The sequence below is a fragment of the Hippocampus bargibanti genome, linkage group LG22 (genome assembly GCF_051943395.1).
Source record: "Hippocampus bargibanti isolate YZ-2025 linkage group LG22, ASM5194339v1, whole genome shotgun sequence".
Lineage (NCBI taxonomy): Eukaryota > Metazoa > Chordata > Actinopteri > Syngnathiformes > Syngnathidae > Hippocampus > Hippocampus bargibanti.
The window spans coordinates 3,305,963-3,325,001 of record NC_142755.1 but is presented as its reverse complement, the minus strand read 5'-3'; the positions used below and the strand labels follow the sequence as shown (position 1 = coordinate 3,325,001).

At 41.2% G+C, this 19,039-nt stretch overlaps 1 protein-coding gene across 1 annotated transcript in view; it reads right to left on the bottom strand.

The window, feature by feature from the left end:
- LOC148881643 (voltage-dependent calcium channel subunit alpha-2/delta-1-like) overlaps positions 1-18,381 on the bottom strand; it is a 42,732-nt gene extending 24,351 nt beyond the window's left edge. Inside the window, exons 1-11 of the mRNA XM_088988727.1 lie at positions 18,168-18,381; positions 12,042-12,123; positions 10,074-10,190; positions 7,820-7,879; positions 7,160-7,195; positions 6,624-6,747; positions 4,059-4,190; positions 3,705-3,774; positions 3,580-3,630; positions 2,373-2,472; positions 637-795 (exon numbers count right to left, since the gene is read on the bottom strand). Of these exons, the coding sequence (XP_088844853.1) occupies positions 637-795; positions 2,373-2,472; positions 3,580-3,630; positions 3,705-3,774; positions 4,059-4,190; positions 6,624-6,747; positions 7,160-7,195; positions 7,820-7,879; positions 10,074-10,190; positions 12,042-12,123; positions 18,168-18,247 (1,011 nt within the window). The 5' untranslated portion in view covers positions 18,248-18,381. The remainder of the gene's footprint in view (positions 1-636; positions 796-2,372; positions 2,473-3,579; positions 3,631-3,704; positions 3,775-4,058; positions 4,191-6,623; positions 6,748-7,159; positions 7,196-7,819; positions 7,880-10,073; positions 10,191-12,041; positions 12,124-18,167) is intronic.
- Between the last annotated feature and the right edge of the window lie 658 nt (positions 18,382-19,039).

Below are 19,039 nucleotides of genomic sequence, written 5' to 3'. Positions count from 1 at the left end.
AAAACTATATTTAAAAAACGAAAAAAAAAAATTATTTTGTGTTTGTGTCATATTTATTTATTTATTTTTAAACTTTGTTACTTACGGGTTGAGTGAAAAAATATGTGACTAAAGTGTCCTTGAGAGTTTTGAGAGGCGCTTATAAATGAAATGTATATTAATAATAATAATAATAATAATAATAATAATAATAATAATAATAATAATAATAATAATAATAATAATAATAATACAAGACAGTTAAAATCACTACCTAAGTAGCTGGCTGTCTAGCCAGCTAGCTATTAGCTACCTACCTGGCTTTCTATCTATTTGAGTTATTTCGGGCTGAGTGAATGCGGGCGCGTGTGGCTGCCGCTGCTCACCCACAGAAAAAAACTCATCCTGTGACTGGAAAGTGACCTTGAGAGTTTTGAAAGGCGCTTATAAATGAAATGTATTATTTATTATTATTATTATTATTATTATTATTATTATTATTATTATTATTATTATTATTATTATTATTATTATTATTATTATATTAAAATCAAATTGATGAAAAGGCATTGAATAAAAAAATAATAGTAATAAATTAAGATATAATGAAATTATTAAAATGTACCACAATAAAATGGAAAAAAAAATGAACATTACCTGTGCGAGCTGCTTGAAGGCCAGCTCGAATCCGCGCCTGTAGTTGGTCGTCCCTTTAGCGGTGATGCCTTGCACAGCGTCCTTGAGGATGCGTTTGTTGCGCACGTTGGCCTGCACCAGGTTCTCAAAGCAGGCGGCGTGCGTGGCCTTGTCGTTGAACTGTCAGTATGAGAGGGGGGGGGGGGGGTTGTGGGAGACGGGAAGGGAATGTGGTTTTGACGAAGGGAGCACAGAGGAAGACGCGACTGACACATATTTGTCGCGGAAATATGTGGTGGGGTTCCAACATGCACGGCGATGTAATATATCCCACAGTCAGACCCAAAATTTATGACACATCGGCGGTGCAGTTGTCATAAACTAAGGTGGTGAGGTGAAGGTTTACAGACCGAAGGAGGCTAGAGGATCAGAAGGTGGGATAGAGAGAAGAGGAAGGCAAAATAACACAAATGTTGATCATGGAAGACTCTAAAGATTCAACAGGCAATTAATGCATGTACAAACCAGTTCTTATAGTTTGGGATTTTTCATTCTAGTTCATTTTTATTTTATTTTTCCCTTTCTATTAACTCATTCACTGCCATTCACAAATTTATTCTAGAATTGAAAATATGACATACAGTGCCATTACAGAATATGTTTGGGTTTTGTTTTTTCTTGTTTAGGTGCCAATGAAGCGCTGGTCAGACATCTGGCAATGTTATTTTCCCTTCCACAAGTGGGCAGCATTCCCTTTTTTTATATGGCTTTGTTCTAGCTTCAGCTGTTGTTAAAGCGCAATATAAACCAATATGTATGTGTTGCATTGTATTTAAGACAGTTGCCCTCATTTCAAGCTCATATAACTCCATATAATTTAGGAATTACCTAATTTTTTATGATGAAAGAAGAGAGTCTAAGGCTTCTTACGCTGAATTGAATATTTATGTAGTCCTAAAACTCAATATTGTGCAGGTCCTGGAATTGGAGTGACAATGACAAAAACCCTGGCATTAGAGTGGACATGTTTTTCCATATGTTGGGCAGTCAATGAGTTTTTTACACATACACGTACAGAGCCTTATTTAATTATGAAGGCCTATAGCGAGTTGGAAAAAAAGCATCAATATTGTGATTGCAGTGCTGACTAATTGCATTAGTTTGAAAGGCTTTTAGCTGATTTGAAGGCTACACACACATGCACAAAACGCCTCCATCAAGGCAGTGCAAAAAAATATGATCAATGGCACCGTTGAAGCGCGAAAGGAAATAAATGTCATTGCGCGGAGCGACACCGAGGGGATTTATTTGCAGATTCATCGTCACGCGCAATCGCCACCCCAAGGATACACGCAGTATTTTCAAAATCACTCGACGTGTGTGCCCGCCTCTTGGAATGACAAATATTCCCAGTGTCATTGAACGCATCCGTGCGTAACGTAGCGTGTTTGTTACATTGAAGCGCGCAGCCCAGGCTCATCGATTTGTCAAATGTGTCAGGCCAACGCATATGTCGGACCAATGAGAGGTTATTATATAACATATGAACCCAATTCCAAAAGACAGTAAGATCAGGAGTTGAACAAAAGCTGACCTAATTCCCTCACTGGGCCAAGCCCTGTGTTTTAAAGCCTTACACACCCAAAGTCACAGATACTATAGCAGGTTATGAGGACATTTGAGGGGACGGTCAGTAGACAAAAATAGTTGGTCGCCAAAGCCTGATTTAGGTAGGATTGTTTTGTTGAAATACTCACATAGACGACATTGACGTAATCGTCGTCCGCTAACGTCTCCAGCATCTTGCTGACGGATGTTCGGATCAGCTTCAGGGTCAGGCCGGACACGCTGCCGCTCCTGCAATAGATTTTACATGTTTTAATGTTGCGGTATGTAAACGGGCTTAAAATTACATATTGAGATTAAAATGGACAATTTCGTAACTCATTCACTGCCAGTCAATGTGCGAAAAATGTGTCCAGTCCAGTGCCAGGGTTTTTGTCATTTTTACTCCAATTCCAGGACTCACAGAATATTGAGTTTTAGGGCTACCTAAACATTCAATGGAGAGTAAGAAACCTTAGACTCTCTTCTTTCATTAGAAAAAAACAGTTAATTCCTAAATCATATGGGTCTGGAGTTATATGAGTTTAAAATGAGGGCGGCTGTCCAAAATACAATACAATACATCCGTATTGGTTTATATAGCACTTTGACAATAGCTGAAGCTGGAACAAAGTGTTAACATGGAAAAGGGGGAAAGGCTGCCCCGTTGTGGAAAAGAAAAAAAAAAACGGCCAGAGGGCATGACCAGCGCTTTATCGGCACCCAAGCATGAAAAAACAAAACCCGAACAAATTCAGGAATGGCACTCTACGTCATATGTTCAATTCCTGAATAAATTCGTGAATGGCAGTGAATTAGTTAAAATATATATATATTTGATCGGAAAAAAATAGTTAATTTGTAAGTTATATGGGTCTGGAGTTATCTGAGCTTGAAATGATGGCAGCTGTACAAAAAGGTAAATCCTGCACCCTCGTGGAAGGGAAAAACATTGCCAGAGGTCTGACCGGAGCTTGATTCGCACCCCCTTGCAAGAAAAATGGCGCTCCATGTCATGATTTTCAATTCCCGAATAAATTCGTGAATGGCAGTGAATGAGTTAATAACAGCAGAAAAGGTGCAAAATCACGAGGTGCTTTTTTTGGAATTTAAAACATCTGTCAATCATATAAGGTGCAATTTGAGTCACAAAAACTGTGTCTTGTAGTCCTCTAGGAGTTGAAGGCTCTGTTGTATAAAAATAACCTAGCATTTTACACCAGGCCATATATTTTTTTTTCCCCGCGTGCACCATAAACGGCCGAGTCGTCCTCTGCGCTCGCCCAGCGGGTTGATGCGAGGGTCAATAGTCTTGAAAGGCTTGAAAAGCATAAAGCATTTATTCCAGCGTGCACTCACGCATCCACCAGGATCAGCATGTCCTTCGGTGACGCCGCCCCTTGGATGTACCTGTTGGACAAATGCACGACAATGGCGAGTGAGTTTTAGTTCCGGCGTCGCGGCGCGCGTTGATCGGCACCCACCATGGCCGCCTGCGTACGTCGTAGAGGTCGATTTTATTGGCCGATTTGCTGGAGTCGATCCAGGGAGATGCTGTGTTTTGACAGATACAAAGAGTCATTTGGTTTCAAGCGTGCCCTTGAGGTGCCGCGATGCCAGCGCGATGACGTCTCTTTTGATTCTTTTGGACTTTTCAGTCCGCTATTTCAAAGTCGCGCACAGCGGCGAGGGGAAAAAAGTGTCAAATGAGTCAGAAATTGAGTCATGGAGGAGGTGTGTGCGTTCATCGCTAACGTGATGACGCACACACCTCGCCTTTGAGACGACTTTGCCGCGGTCGAGGTCGCAGAGGCGGCTTCCCGCCGCTTCGGGCTCACCTGGGAAATAACGAGCCAACCCGGTGGCGGAACCAAACACCTGCCAGAGGAGCGTCGGGTCTTCTTCTTTGTTTCTGCGGAAAACGTCCTCCAAGGCCTCTGTCCAGTTGAGCTCATTGAGAATGATAGTGGCTGCGATAGACAACACGCAAATGGTTGACTCATGGTAAAAAAAATATGTAAAGTGTGGAACGGTCGCGGCTTGGAATTGAAGCGGATTTACGTAGGACAGCAGATGTGAGACAATCTTTTCGTCAATGGATGCTACAGCTTTGTGTTTGCTTTCAACATTTAGCTTGCAGTATAGACGTGCACATTCCACCATGATGTCCCTGATCCATTGGTGAAAAGGAAACTTTGATCCTCTCCTTTTTCATCTAGAACTGCTTCATACAACAAAGATGGTGCATAAAAGTGCTTAAGATTGAAGATTGTCTGTGTCTTTTGTGTTGTGTCACGATATTTGTTTTTGTTTGTTTTCGACTTCAAGATGGCGCCGCAAGAGTGGCTGCCTTTACAGCAGCTCCTGTATTTTGTTTTTTTACTTCTTCCTGTCCTTTTCCTCTTCCTTTCATCTGCTGCTGTGAAATGTCAATTTCTCCACTGCGAGACTAATAAAGGATAATCGAATCCAATACGGTTAAAAGCCGCTACCTAGCTTTCTATCTATGACTTATTTCTATCTATGACTTATTACGGTTTGAGTGAATGCTGGCGCGTGTGGCTGCCGCTGCTCACCCACAGAAAAATAAACTTATCCTGTGATTGTAAAGTGACCTTGCGAGTTTTGAAAGGCGCTTATAAATGAAATGTATTATTAATTATTGTTATTCTTCTTCTTATTATTATAAAACAACTGAAGTATATTTACAATACCTAATAACGGAAATGTATAGTCTCCTGCATGCACAACACAAAGCAGCAGTGAGCTATAAACTTTTGTTTTTCCATCCAATCCTCCTCCTCGCCACCACGTCGCCCTTGCAGCTCGGCCAGACTTTCCATGCTTTGTAGGGTATGAAGACGCCACTAGGCCCCTCCTTCGAAGAGCTCCCCGCGGAGCCGAGGAGAGCGTCCTTCCCACTACTGTGATAAACGTTCACAATTTGGACTCTCTTACAGCCCCTCTGGAAAAACGGTGACATCGCCATTGCGAGAAGTCCCAAACGAGATGGTGACAAAGTAAAAGGAAAACAAGCTAGTGGTTAAATTGATGAATTAGACTTAAACCAAGACGGCACATTTTTAATTAAAAGATGGTTCGTAAAGTATATATAAATGGAGCTTTGTCACAACAACATTTATCAACATCACGTATCTGTTCATGCCTATGATGAAAAAATGCCAAATGACGTTTTCCAAAGTGATGGTGGACACCTGTGCGTCTGCGCATCATCGCCCAACCCGACGCCGGTGACGGCAATTAAGTGACGGTAAGCCATCATGGTACTTTACGGCGGCGAGCTTAAAAATACTGTCATGTGACCTTAAATCGGGTCAAAAGAAATGTGACTTTGCAATGGGCCATAAAAGAAAAAGGAACGAGCGTCCATTGGCTGATTAGGTCATCATGGCGGACGGCCAAATGTTTTCAAGGACACACTGCTACAGACCTTGGACAACGCAAAATGGACAAAAGTACACAGGGACACAGTTCCATTATTAGACTCCCAATATTTGTCATTAAAAAAATAAACAGCAAGTAAAGTGTCAACAAAGTAAAATAAAAATGATTGGGAAATGCGTTAACTTATAAGTTAAAGGAGGTGACCAGATATCACTTGGGACACAACTCTACTTGGTAAAATTCTATTTCCAATCTGCAAGCCGAGTTGGGAGGAAACGACTCGGGAGCACACACGCGGCGGGATAGCGCTATCGCGGCACGTCACTACCGCGATCCCGCCTCGGCCTGACAGGTGCCACACAGCGTCGGCGCAAACGGGCATCAGATATGTGGCCTTGGGGCCGCCGAGACCCTCCTTTCGCGCCGCGCGTCCACGCCGATCTGCCTAACGAGTGCAGAGAGAGAACGGGCAACGCGACATGCACACGTTGTGATTCATGGCATGAGAAGGAAGATGGATCCCGCTCTCGCTGGGATGGATCGTGAGGGGAAAATAGAATCCAATCAAGCGTGACTAATGTGGGATAAGATGGACTATTAGTTGTGGAGGAGAAGGGGGGGGTTCCATTTTCCTCCTCTATTAATAGCCATGATTGGGAAAAGATGATTAGCTTTGGGGAAATGTGGGGAAAAATATCGGCAAAAAGAAAAATATATGAAAGATATTAAGAGTCATTTTGTGCATCTTTAGTGACATCGTTGCCATGGAAACGCCAGCAGCCTCACTTTAGTCGCCCATCTTTCAGGAGCGAATGTTCTTTAAATATAAAGCAGTTTATAAAAGAAACGTATTATTATTATTATTATTATTTTATTATTATTTTTTCATTATTTTTACCGTTATTGTTATTGTATTTTTTTTTTTTTTTTTTTTTTTTGTAAATTTTGGTCAACTAGTCGCGGCCAGTACGTACGTGCACACGCATGGAAATACTTACAGCCCTCATATATGTCGGTGGGGATGTGGACAGCCGTGGTATTGTACGAGACCAGACGCTGGAAGTCGGGATCAACATGGAAGTCCTCTGGAACGTAGCGGTTCTTCTTCTCCGTCTGATTAAGCTGCAATAAAAAGAGGCATGATTAGCATGTTCGATTCCCGGCTAACAAAGATTTCTCTTTCCTATTTATTTTTTAAAATTCTAACATGTCTCTTTGGACTTAGTATAGGACATCAATCTATACACCAATGCTGTATATACGATTATTATATATATGTTGAATATCTATTGAATACATTTAAAATGATAGTGAGAGTGTGCAAAAGTGGGCGTGTTCTGTCAGTCAAATACAGAGTGACAGGAGTGTGCTGAGGGTGCGCGGGCTTCTTTCCCACCGCGACAGCACACCGATCCCGGTTTATCGGAGGTGACAGATGACGTCCGAGGCCAAGGGGTGAGGCGACTAAGAGTGTGTTCTTGATGCGTGAACGCGAGTAAAAAAAAAAATCAAAATAATATTTCAGTGTACTCACGTCGTCTTTGGCATTGTAGTAGACGATTTTGTCGGGCTGCGAAAAGATGAGAGGCAAGAAGGAAATTAAGGTTAGATCGAAATACAGTGGTAGGGCGTCAGGGCCTGCAAGGCCTTCTCTGCTGGCTTAAAAATATCTGAATTATAGACTAATGTGAATTATATTTTGTCCTTGAATCCTTATTAAATAATTCCAAATTGTCTTTCAGCTTCAGGGCCTGCAAGGCCTTCTTTGCTGCCCTAAACATATCTGAATCACAGACTAATGTGAATTATATTTTCTCCTTGAATTCTTATTAAATAATTATAAATTGTCTTTCAGCTTCAGAGCCTGCAAGGCCTTCTCTGGTGGCCTAAAAATATCTGAATCATAAGACTAATGTGAATTATGCTTTGTCCTTGAATTCTTATAAAATAATTCAAAATTGTCTTTCAGCTTCAAGACCTGTAAGGCATTCTCTGCTGGCCTAAAATATCTGAATAACAGACTAATATGAATTAGAATGAATGAATTAGAAATATGAATGAATTAATATGAAATATGAAGGCGCTGGAAAAGTCAGTTTTCGCAAACTGTGATTGGCGAGTCACACGATTGGCTAGTCACTAGCACATATTCCACCTCACTATTTCACAATAATTACATTAATTCCCGACTCACCTCACTGTTGACTTGCCATACGTGATACATTTGGAAGGATTCCGCCTCTGTTGCCAGCCTCTAAAAGAAAAAAAAAAGAAAAAATACTGTAAGAATTCATACGCAAGCTAGGCAATAAGTGAAAATTAGGACTCTTCACGCTTGATCTATAATTAAATCCCCGTACACCTGCCATTTTGGCGCATAATGACTTGGTTAATGGCTTTATAATGCGCCCATCTTTTAATCTGTACCTGGTCCACAAAGGCGGTGTACTATTAATTTCCCACGGGAAGTTGTCAAATCCCGAGTTTACAGGGCACTTGAACGCCACATAGGACTCAAAAGCCATTGGAATAGGGTATTAAAAAATAAGAATAATAAATTGGAGAAGAAGAGGGGTAGAAAAAAATGAAGATAATGACTTATTCAATCAGCCATCGTGTGGGATCTAATAAGACATTCGGATGGATCACGCCGTGCCACTGTGATTCGGCAGACCGCAAACACGAAACCCTTAAGCATTGTTGTGTGTGCGCGTGTGTGGCCCCGTTTCCCTCATTCATGAAGCCAGTGTTCCACTTACATGTAAAATTACTCGACCGGTGAATGACAATAAGTGCACGGAGAGAACATAAAGCGCCCCCCGTGTGGAAGTTGTGTAATTCAATGGCAGCGGGGCAACGCGGCGGCCACATTCGAATGACGTTCGGACTACGTCGGTCAAAACAACTTTGCCTCTTGGCTACGTTGGGTTCTTTTAATTGCTTTTAAAAAATTTAAAAAAGGAGACAAGAGATGAGCGACTCCGCTGTGATTACGCGCCACTGCACAACGCAGCGCTTAAAGGGTTGCTACTCAAGCGACACTGCCAAGATTCGCAGTCAAACTTTTTAGCCGGTGATTGAGCGCCGGGGGAAGGATTCGGCGTGTTGATGACGCCGGGTTGCCAGGCGACCGGAAGCGGGGAGCGGTCTTGGCATCCATTGATGAAAAAAATAAAATAAATAAATAAAAATCCCGGGGGCTGCACTTGGCCTAGCAGCCCACACATCGGAGATGAAGAGGCGCTTCATCGATAGTGAACCCCCCCACCAGGGATCAAAAGGGGACGCCCACTGTGGCCTGGCCTCTCGTGGGAGGCCAACGGCTTTTTCGGATCGACTGCCAGCACTAATGCAATCCCAGACCTTAAAATAACCCCGATCATTATTCAAAGAGCACCATCTTTGTCAGACAGACATCCTCTGTGTCTGTCTGTCTATCTTGGTTTGTGTGGGCGCTCTTGGCAGGGATCCCAAACTGAGAGATTCCCTCAAGGTGAACGCAACAGGAGTGTGATTGGCTACTTGTTGCGAAGAACCTTCAGCTAGCCTCAAAGACAAGAAGAAAGACGGGGGCTAACTATCGGCGGAGCAGTTGCCGATTCTATCAGGAGATGTTGACCGCAAGGGCCATTAAAAGCACAGTGGAAGAAAATGACTCTATAATAATGAATGAGAAGAAAGTCACAGGAGTCAAGAGTCCGTGTCTAAACGGCTTTAAAAAAAAAGCAGAGGTCAAAGTGGTGGGACTATATGACCCGGAGGTGTCAGCGTATTTGAGGTGATTCATATTTATTTAATGAGGTCGATCAGAAGGCCAATTTGGGAATTACGGTCAGCACACAGATGACCGGATTGTTGGGATAACAAAAAAATGATTGTGGCGTTTAAATGAACTATTATTACAGATCCCAATAGAATAAAATATAAAGGAAAACTCACCATTGGTGGACTCCTTTAATAATAATAATAATAATAATAATAATAATTAATAAGCCAGATGCGCCAGTGTTCACTCAACTTGGAATAACTCAAAAAGATAGAAACCTAGCTAGCTAGCTAATAGATAGCTCATAGCCAATAACTTGCTAGATAGCGAATATGTTTCCTGACTCAATCAGCCAGCTAGCTAATAGATAGCCGGCTAGATAGCTAAGAGCTCAACACTTTGTTTATGAAGTGCTGCCACCGTGAGTGAAAATACAATGAAAGGTCTCACTTTTAGCTTCAACTTCAGCCTTCTTACCTCAATAATAATAATAATAATAATAATAATAATAATAATAATAATCTACCCCCAAAATAAGAAATGTCGTCAAAGCCAAGGTGACCATGGAAACGGAGTGGGGAGGGGGGTTCTTAATTGGATATCCCTCCGCCGTTGAGTCACGAGTCAAATCTCATTGGTCACAAAAGCCAAACCACTCTGTCGTTCTTTTTCTCTCTCTCACCTTGAGGGCTTTGGAGCGGCTTTCCAGCAATCTCTCGATGTTCCCAGCAGCCGTGGACACCAGCTGCTCCACGCGGTTGGTCTCCACGCTAAAGTGTGTCTTGTGTTTCTCGTAGATCTAATGACAAAAGAAATGCAAAGTCTTTTTTGGGAACAGTTAGCATTAATAAGCCCTTTTTTCATGAATGTTTGATCAGATATTTGTGAAATGTCAATGTGAATCTACAAACAGTTGGTAGAATCATTTGTTTTTACATTTCTTTGATTTTTATTTATTTGTTAGTTTTCATTAAATGTAATTAACCTCACTGAAGATTCAACACTGGTCTCTTGCAGTCCTTGCTGACCAAGAAAAATAAATAAAAGGAAAAAAGAGGGGAAGGGTGGGGGGTGCAGTGATTGAACAGCCATGTCAGGTTACATCATGATACTAAAAGACATTTAGTCCACCGTCGAATATGCTGCGGCGATAGAAGCGAATGAAAAAGCGCACAAATGCCAAATTGAGCCAATTATTTTGTAGCCTGGAGGCCATTTCAATGTCCGACGTTAAAAGACGGCAAGTGCATGTATTGGTAACCCCCCCCCTGACGCCCAACCCCAGGGGTGGTAAACAATATGAAAGACCGACCTTATCGCAAAAGTTGCCATGTTATTCCTGAATTGAAACTATTTAGTCTTCTATGACCAGTTTTTGGGCTGGATGCCATTTTAAGTAACACGCAGATGCCAAGGGAGGGGGAATGGATGGCTATTTATCTTTCCGAATGGGACCATCAACCTTTAAATGGATGTGAAAGCGTACCCATGGCTCCCCGCCAAAACAAACAAATAAATAAAAGACATAATTATTGCTGTCAGTTTATTTTATTATTGATGATGTCACAGTTGTGTTAAGCCAAATCTCATATTAGTGACTAAGAAAGATTTTTTTTTTCTCTCTGAAATTTTTAATCCATTTTCTTTATTGGCCATAAACTACATTGAGGCACTTGGGCACCATCCAAACAATTTTTGGAAGGACTTCCTGATCTTTCGGCCAAGTTTAATGAACTCATTCACTGCCAGACGATGTGTAAAAATGTGTCCACTCCAGTGCCAGGGTTTTTGTCACTTTCACTCAAATTGCCGGACCCACAGAATATTGAGTTTTAGGGCTACCTAAACATTCAATACAGAGTAAGAAACCTTAGACTCTCTTCTTTCATCAGGAAAAAAAAAGCTAATTCCTAAGTTATATGGGTCTGGAGTTATCTGAACTTGAAATGCGAGCGGGTGTACAAAATGCAAATGCTGCCTCTTCGTGGGAAGGAAAAAACATTGACAGAGGTCTGACCAGCGCTTTATCGGCACCTCACATGCAAGAAAAACTAAAACCCAAACAAATTCGGGAATGGCGCTTCACGTCATGCTTTTCAATTCCCGAATAAATTCGGGACTGGCAGTGAATGAGTTAACATGCAAGCGCCTCGCACCTCTATAATTTATTTTTGCGAAGATTTTCTTAAAAATAAGATGTTATTAGAAGACCACACTTATTATTATTATTATTATTATTATTATTATTATTATTATTATTATTATTATTATTATTATTATTATTAGTATTAGTATTAGTAGTAGTAGTAGTATTGTTATTACCATTAGCATCACCACCATTATTATTATTATTATTATTATTATTATTATTATTATTATTATTATTATTATTATTATCATTGTTAGCATTATTATTATTATTATTATTATTATTATTATTATTATTATTATTATTTTAATCAGCGCAGTCCACAAGGACGATGTGAAATGAAGTGCAGCATTAGTGCTAATGAGAAGCGGCAATATATAGAGTTACAGAATAATGCGTTTGAGTGAAGGTCATCCAAAGAGAGATGAAGGATGATGAACATATTCACATTTCATAATTATTTATTTATTTTTGGTAAAAACCTTGATAGACCCGACTCACCTGAGTGAGACTCTGCAAGCCGCTAGCCTTGTCGGTGAGCGTGATCAAGTCCTTTTGCATTTGATCCACCCATTCTTTAATCCTGAGGACACACACAAAGCACATTCAATTAGCTCATCAATGCCCCGAAATGAATGACATTTAGCCAATGCGTCCGCGCGGCACGACAGTGTACCGTTACATGTATTGAAAGAAAAAGCGTGAAATGACAATGTTTAGCTAAATGAATAGGCTGCACGTGCATCAAGGCGAGAGCTATTCATAGATGGCAGTGCGAGTGTCACGCTGAGGGGGACGGTCGGATGCTGCGGCCGCCTAATGTAGTCTTCTCAAAACGAAGCTACCGAGCTAACAGTTGACAAGGAGCGGATGAGGGTAAAAGCTTGTTATGGTATGCTGGTGTTTTAACACGTTCATTGCCATTCCCAAATTTATTCGGGAATTGAAAAGCAGGACGTGGAGCGCCATTTTGTTCGGGTTTTGTTTTATTCTTGCTCGAGAGTGCGAATCAAGCTGCGGTCAGACCTCTAGTATTTTTTTCCCCTTCCACAAGTCATTTGTCCATGTTAGAGCTTTGTTACAGCCTTGCTTTCTAGACTCAATATGTATGGATCGTATTTTGTACATCCGCCCCCATTTCAAGCACAGATAACTCCAGACTCATATAACTCAGGAATTAATTCTTTTTTTTTCTGGTTTCTTATGCAACATTGAATGTTGATGTAGTCCAAAAACTCAATATTCCATGGGTCCTGCAATTTGAGTGAAAATGACAAAAACCCTGGCACTCGAGTGGACACATTTTTGCACATCATCTGACAGTGAATGAATTAAAGGAAAAAGTTTTCAGTGTGGAAACTGCTAGCTAAAAATCTAAGTATTTATGATCGCAAATCATAAAAAAATTGAACATAGAGACGCTGAATGGTCGTTTGTAAGGTGAATTTGTTCGTAAGTTGCTTCAGTGCGATATTTTGTAAGGAATGTATGTTTAAGGTTTACATAAGTATGTTTAAGGCTTGTATAAGTAACCTGTATTGATTTGTACTGAAAAATAAACATGTAATAAAATATATGCTCTATAACAATATGTACATGTACAACTGGAGGGAATACTACATATGTTACTACAAAAATGTTTGTATGTAGGGGATTGTCTGTACAACGATGATAACTGCTAGCTAAAAAGTAGTTATGATGGCAAACCATAACAAATTTTGAACGTACAGACGTTCCCCAACTTACCAACAAGATACATTCCGAATGGTCGTTCGTAAGGTGAATTTGTTTGCAAGTTGCTTCAGCGTGATATTTTGTAAGGAATGTATGTTTAAGGCTTATATAAGTATGTTTAAGGTTTATATAATTATGTTTAAGACTTGTATAAGTAACCTGTATTGGTTTGTACTGAAAAATAGACATTTAATAAAAGGTATGCTCTATGAAGATATGTACAACTGGAGAGAACACTACATATGTTACTACAAAAATGTTTGCATGTAGGGGAGTGTCTGCACAACGATGATGACCGCTAGCTAAAGTCATTAGCACTTTGACACATGCTGGCTAAAAATATCAAAATTTAATGAGTATATGAATATGTTTCCAGTCTATGATAGCTCATGTGGAAACAGCCAAACAACGGCAACAGACCACCCCTTAGCTTTTGTATGACGTTCATAAAAAATAATACATGAGCGACTCCACAATGAAAACGAACCTCATCTCCCACCCATATCGCGTATGCTAACCTCTTGACCCGCCATGCCGGGGATGGGGCTTTGACACAGGACACCCCCCCCCCCCTGATTGACCGTGTCATCTTATTTAAAGCAAATACAGTGTAATGCGAGCTGGCCATTTTTAGCCTTGCAGGGGGGCTGACAGCTGCTTGTTGATAAGGGCAGATCAAGGACGGACAGTTATGTCTGCATGTACAGTCATTTCCACCGGTGTTGAATCAGAATTATGACCAGTGTTGAGATCTCAAATTGGGAATACTTTTGGGGAAAATGTTGTGAATGTAACAATAATGTAACATCTCAAGGCACTTGTTTAATAGGACGGAGTCCATATCCAGAGTGGACTAATTAGCCACTTCCACAAATAACCATCAACGGCACTTACGTAACAACGGGATGTAAGACTTCCCTCGGTGGAGTGTTGATTGCGGCGAAAGGAAACAATGTTTTTTTTTCTTTGTTTAGCATTTGTGCAGCTTTATTTTGTACACCCGCCCGCATTTTAAGTTCAGATACCTCTAGAACCATATAAGTTAGGACTTAACTATTTCTTTTCTAATGAAACAAGGGGGTCTAAGGTTTCTAACGCTGCATTGAATGTTTATGTAGTCCCAAAACTACATATTCTGTGAGTCCTGGAATTTGAGTGAAAATGACAAAAATCCTGGAACTGGAGTGGACACATTTTTTCCACATCGTCTGGCAGTGAATGAGTTAACAGCCATTTTTGCCATCTCCTGGGTCTGTTGGAAATTTGAAATCCTCGTATGATGGTCTTAATTGACATTCATCATGAGTTGGTGGGAATGAACGTAGCAGAGTCACTTGGGAAATTACGGAAAGAGGTTTAGGTATCCAAATTAGCAGAGACAAAAACTGTTTGTGTTCTACCACTGCAACCTTTTTTTTTAAAAGGAGCCAACATAATAAAAGCCAATTTTAGCGAGATAAAACAAAATCAAAGTTGGCATTAAAAGCTGCCACATATCATCGAGGGAGCAACCGTCGAGATCCATCTTTTTAGTTTTAAGGTCAATCACACAATAATTGGCGCCTTGGTAAAGGTCTCACGGCCATGTTATCTTGCCAGACGGAAAACAAATGACGACAAATCAGCCGAGCAGAGACGTCAATTCGCAGCTAAAACCCGACAGTGGCTATCATTTAAGAAACGAAAAGGTCTCTGCGACTTTCTGGGGACAACGGACAGCTACGACCCTGCCCTTCCCTTCAAATATCAAAGCGTTAAGGTCACTGACGTGAGCAGGATACCCGCTGAACAAAATTCAAACCCGCTTGCATCCTTTTAGCTGCTCTCCGGCGTCCGAGTTTATCCCCCTTAGGTCGGAATGTCCAATTAACTGCACGCCTCCATGTAGTGCAGTAGCGGGTTGTTCGAGTACTGGTATTAAACGCCACTAGTGCTCCATTAAAAGGGGGTGCGGTGGTGGGTTACTCTTGCTGAAGCCATCACAATGCGTCAAGAGCCCAATTTTCTACTGCAGACCTCACCAGCACCCCAGAGATATTTTTAAGCACTTCACGCCTCAAGTGCCCCTTAATGGGATGGCGCTTGAGCAAAGATGACAAGATAATAGCCTTTATTTACTCAAAAGTGATAGTTGGGGGTGGGGAATTACACCAAAAGCCTGAATGCAACCTAAATTGTCGGGACAAAGAGTGGAAATGCAGTTGTGGTCAAATTTAGAAAGAAAATTCGACTATTTGTTGTGATTTTGCGCAAAATCTTGCAATCTATGATGAAAAACTGCTGCTATCGTCTGCGTAATGTTACAATATGTCTGTGTAAGCTCTTAGTCGTACAGGAGTGGCTTATTGATGGAAAGCTTTCTTCAACCGTCATCTGTACTTCTTTGAAGGTGTCGGACGTTTCGCCCCTCATCCGAAAAGCTTCGTCAGTAAACTAAAATTGTGCTGGTAGCTCTGCCCTTATGGATAGAGGTGGCGGTGCCAGAACTCTGCTTTGATAGGTCCCTGCTCTAAGGTTAAGGGGTTAGTGGACTACTCCCTGAAGTTAATCTGATTACTTCTTTTCTTCTGTCTGATTATGTTCTAAGACTCTGATTGCCCCATTCTGCATAATGTTACAATGTGACTCAAAACAGCACTTGTAAGGCTAGCTTCGTACGCATCTAGGCATAGTTGTGAAAGGAAACCTAGCTAGTTTACAGATGTGCTCCCTGCCATCCAAACAGCTGTTAGCCATTCCCCAGGTTGCCGGGGTAACGGAGCTGTGAGAAAAAAAATCCCCCCCCCCCTTTGGCGAGGGGATGTGAGGTACACACATGGGTTGCTTTTCCCGTAAAAATCTGCCAGGAGAAACTTTCTCAAGTGACGATATCCCGTTGCCCCTGTTGGCGTCGGCGCTCGTCTAAATAAATCCCACCAAGTTTAGACGAGAAGGTGGGGGGGGGGGGGTGACTTGCGGTATCTAATTCTCAAAAGGAAGTAGACTGAACTTTGTATGGGGTGGAAACATTTTCAAAAAACTGCTCGGGATCATCTCATCGTTGACTTTGCATCGCTATCTTCGAAACACGGTCAACCTGACCCCACCCTGCCCACCCCCCTTTGCTCAATGTTGTTGTGTTCATATAAAGTGCCTCCTCACATTACGGCGGAGATTGCCAGAGACAAGACAGCGAGCAGAGAAGCATGGCTCTTTAGCTGAGCATGAAATCGAGTTAGCCTTGAAAAAAAAAGGCAAAAGTGAGGGCGTTGGAGAGAGATAAAGAAGGACAAGATCTGATCTTGTTTTGGAGTGAGAATCGATAAATGCAGAAAGGGGACTATGTCTCTTTTTCTCGATGTCATTTGTCCTCATCTCTTAGACCACTGTGGGTATAATCTATGACATTGGGACTTCTTTCAAAGTGCACAAAGTTAACACATCTGCCTACGAGCATGAGAAGAAGAGGACAATGAAAGAGCTCACCATCCTTACATTTTTCTGTAGTATGTATGAGTTTGAGGCCTGGTGAGTGTCATGGGTGCCAATAAGTGACTGTAAACACACGTTGCTGCTAACTAGCTAAACTAGCTGATCATACAGTATGTATGAGTGGAAAAATTATGAGTGTGAAAATTCAAGGCGAAGACTTTGATTCCATGGTTCTCTGCAACGGAATTATTCACCGATTTTTCATTGCAGCCAGATAAAATATCCACTTTATACCCAGTTAGACTACCCAAAATGATTACCGTATTTTCTGCTCGAGAGGGTGCACCTAAAAGAAAAGTTTTTGTTTTTAAAGATGACCACATGCCTCATAATCTGGTGCGCCATATGGATGGAAAACATTTTAAAATATGTCATTCATTGAAAGTGCCGCAGATAATGCAGTGCACCTTATGTGTGGAAAAGGTTTTTAAATGTCATTCGTTGACGGTGCGCCTTATATTCCAGAAAATACAGTACATCAATCACATTCATAAACCCGGTCTACATGACTTGTCAAGCTGTGATGAAAAAGTATAAATATCCAAATTCTGAGAATATTTCTAACGCCGCCATTTTGAGTGCCCCTACCCACCTCATGCAACTAAGCTACGGATCAATCCACTTAGTGAAATATACTCCTCAAGTCTGACATCATCGCACTCGGGCCATTAGGCTGAGTGCCACGGTGGCTCACCACCGTGAGTGATAAGGAAGAGGGCGTGGCATGGCGAAGAAGAACAAAGATGGCGACGACGGCTTTTGATCATATGCATTTCTTTCTTTTTAACAAACCTGTTGATTCAAATCATTATATGATGAACCACAAAGCACATTTGGATGGTTTTGGTGAGAAAGGAGAGTAGATACTGTTTACATTCCACTTGTGGATGGCATCGTGTCCCAATACTTTTGTCCACATAGCCAGTTGGGTGTGTGTGTCAAAAATAAAGTCACCAACAGAGAAGAAAAACCTGCAATGTGTGTCACCGGATCAAAATGTGCACATTTTTCTTTGTATTTTAAATCACTCACCTTTGGGATATGGTACAGTATGTTTAAATGGGTTCAAATAAGCACTCAAAAAACAAGACATACATGCACACAAATACAGGAAATATTTTTAAAAAACAGTGTTTGTGGAGTGGGGCAATTGGAAAAATACATAAGACACATTACTGCACAGTTATGTTGAAAATAAATAATAATGCAAATTCACCCATAATGCTGTGTCAATATAAGTTATTCATTCATTGACTAACATACCCATGGTCAACCCTGAGTAGAAATCATATTTCATAAATTGCCTTGAAAACGCCCCCATCCCCGTTGCCCCCTCACTCAACCCTGATGACACGTGTTGCCTTCTTCTAGTGAGAATTCATAGACAAAAACAACCCCGAAAAATGTCACTTTAGTACTCACATGTGCTCGTTGGGGAATTGACCGGTTGACACGCAGGACACGCTGGTGAGCAGCAAAAGTATGCACGCGCAATAATCCATCGCGGGTAATGCTGCAAAACAAAACAAAAACAAGAATGGGGGGGAGGGGATAAAAAAGGGAAAAGGCAGCTCCACAAATCCACGTCGTTGCGCGTTCTGCTTAGTTGTACTCGTCCCGTGTACACGCGAGACAAATCTATCCACACAGCCCGCCCCCCAATCGGACAGCTGATGCTCGTGGACACCCCCCCCCCTCGGTGTTTTCTTTTTTTAGTCTTACACTACTAGAAATACAGCACTGTGGGCGTGGACACGTGTTTATGACAGTACTGTAATACCAATGCAGGAAAATTGTCAGAAAGTCCACGGACAAAAGTGTCCAGTATATAAGTGCAATCATCCAGGGTTATTTTTTATGGTCATGAGTTATGGTTTATGACAGAAATGTAATACAGTACTGTACTTCCGGCATCGAAGCTAGGCTACATAATGTGTCACGAGTATCGCTAGCACTGTTTAAAACGCTTTTGAAAGTATTTCAATGCACATTTTTTGTCCGTTAGCACCCAATAACAACAAAATGATTCTTCAAAAATTATACTACAAAAAGAATAAATACTACAGCGTTGTCCCGATACTCTTTCACCCGAGGACTTATTGTTGCAGTGCATAACTGAGTTATTGCTGTTTATTTTTCCTACCACACGCGAAATCGAAGTAAAAAAATATAATTATATCATCACATTTTCTGTGAAGCCCCTCAAAGACAATTGAAATATTTGTTTTAATAATGAAACTATCATAAAATACATGTCAAGCTAGGGGCTGTTAAATTCTGTCACTGTACCAGAG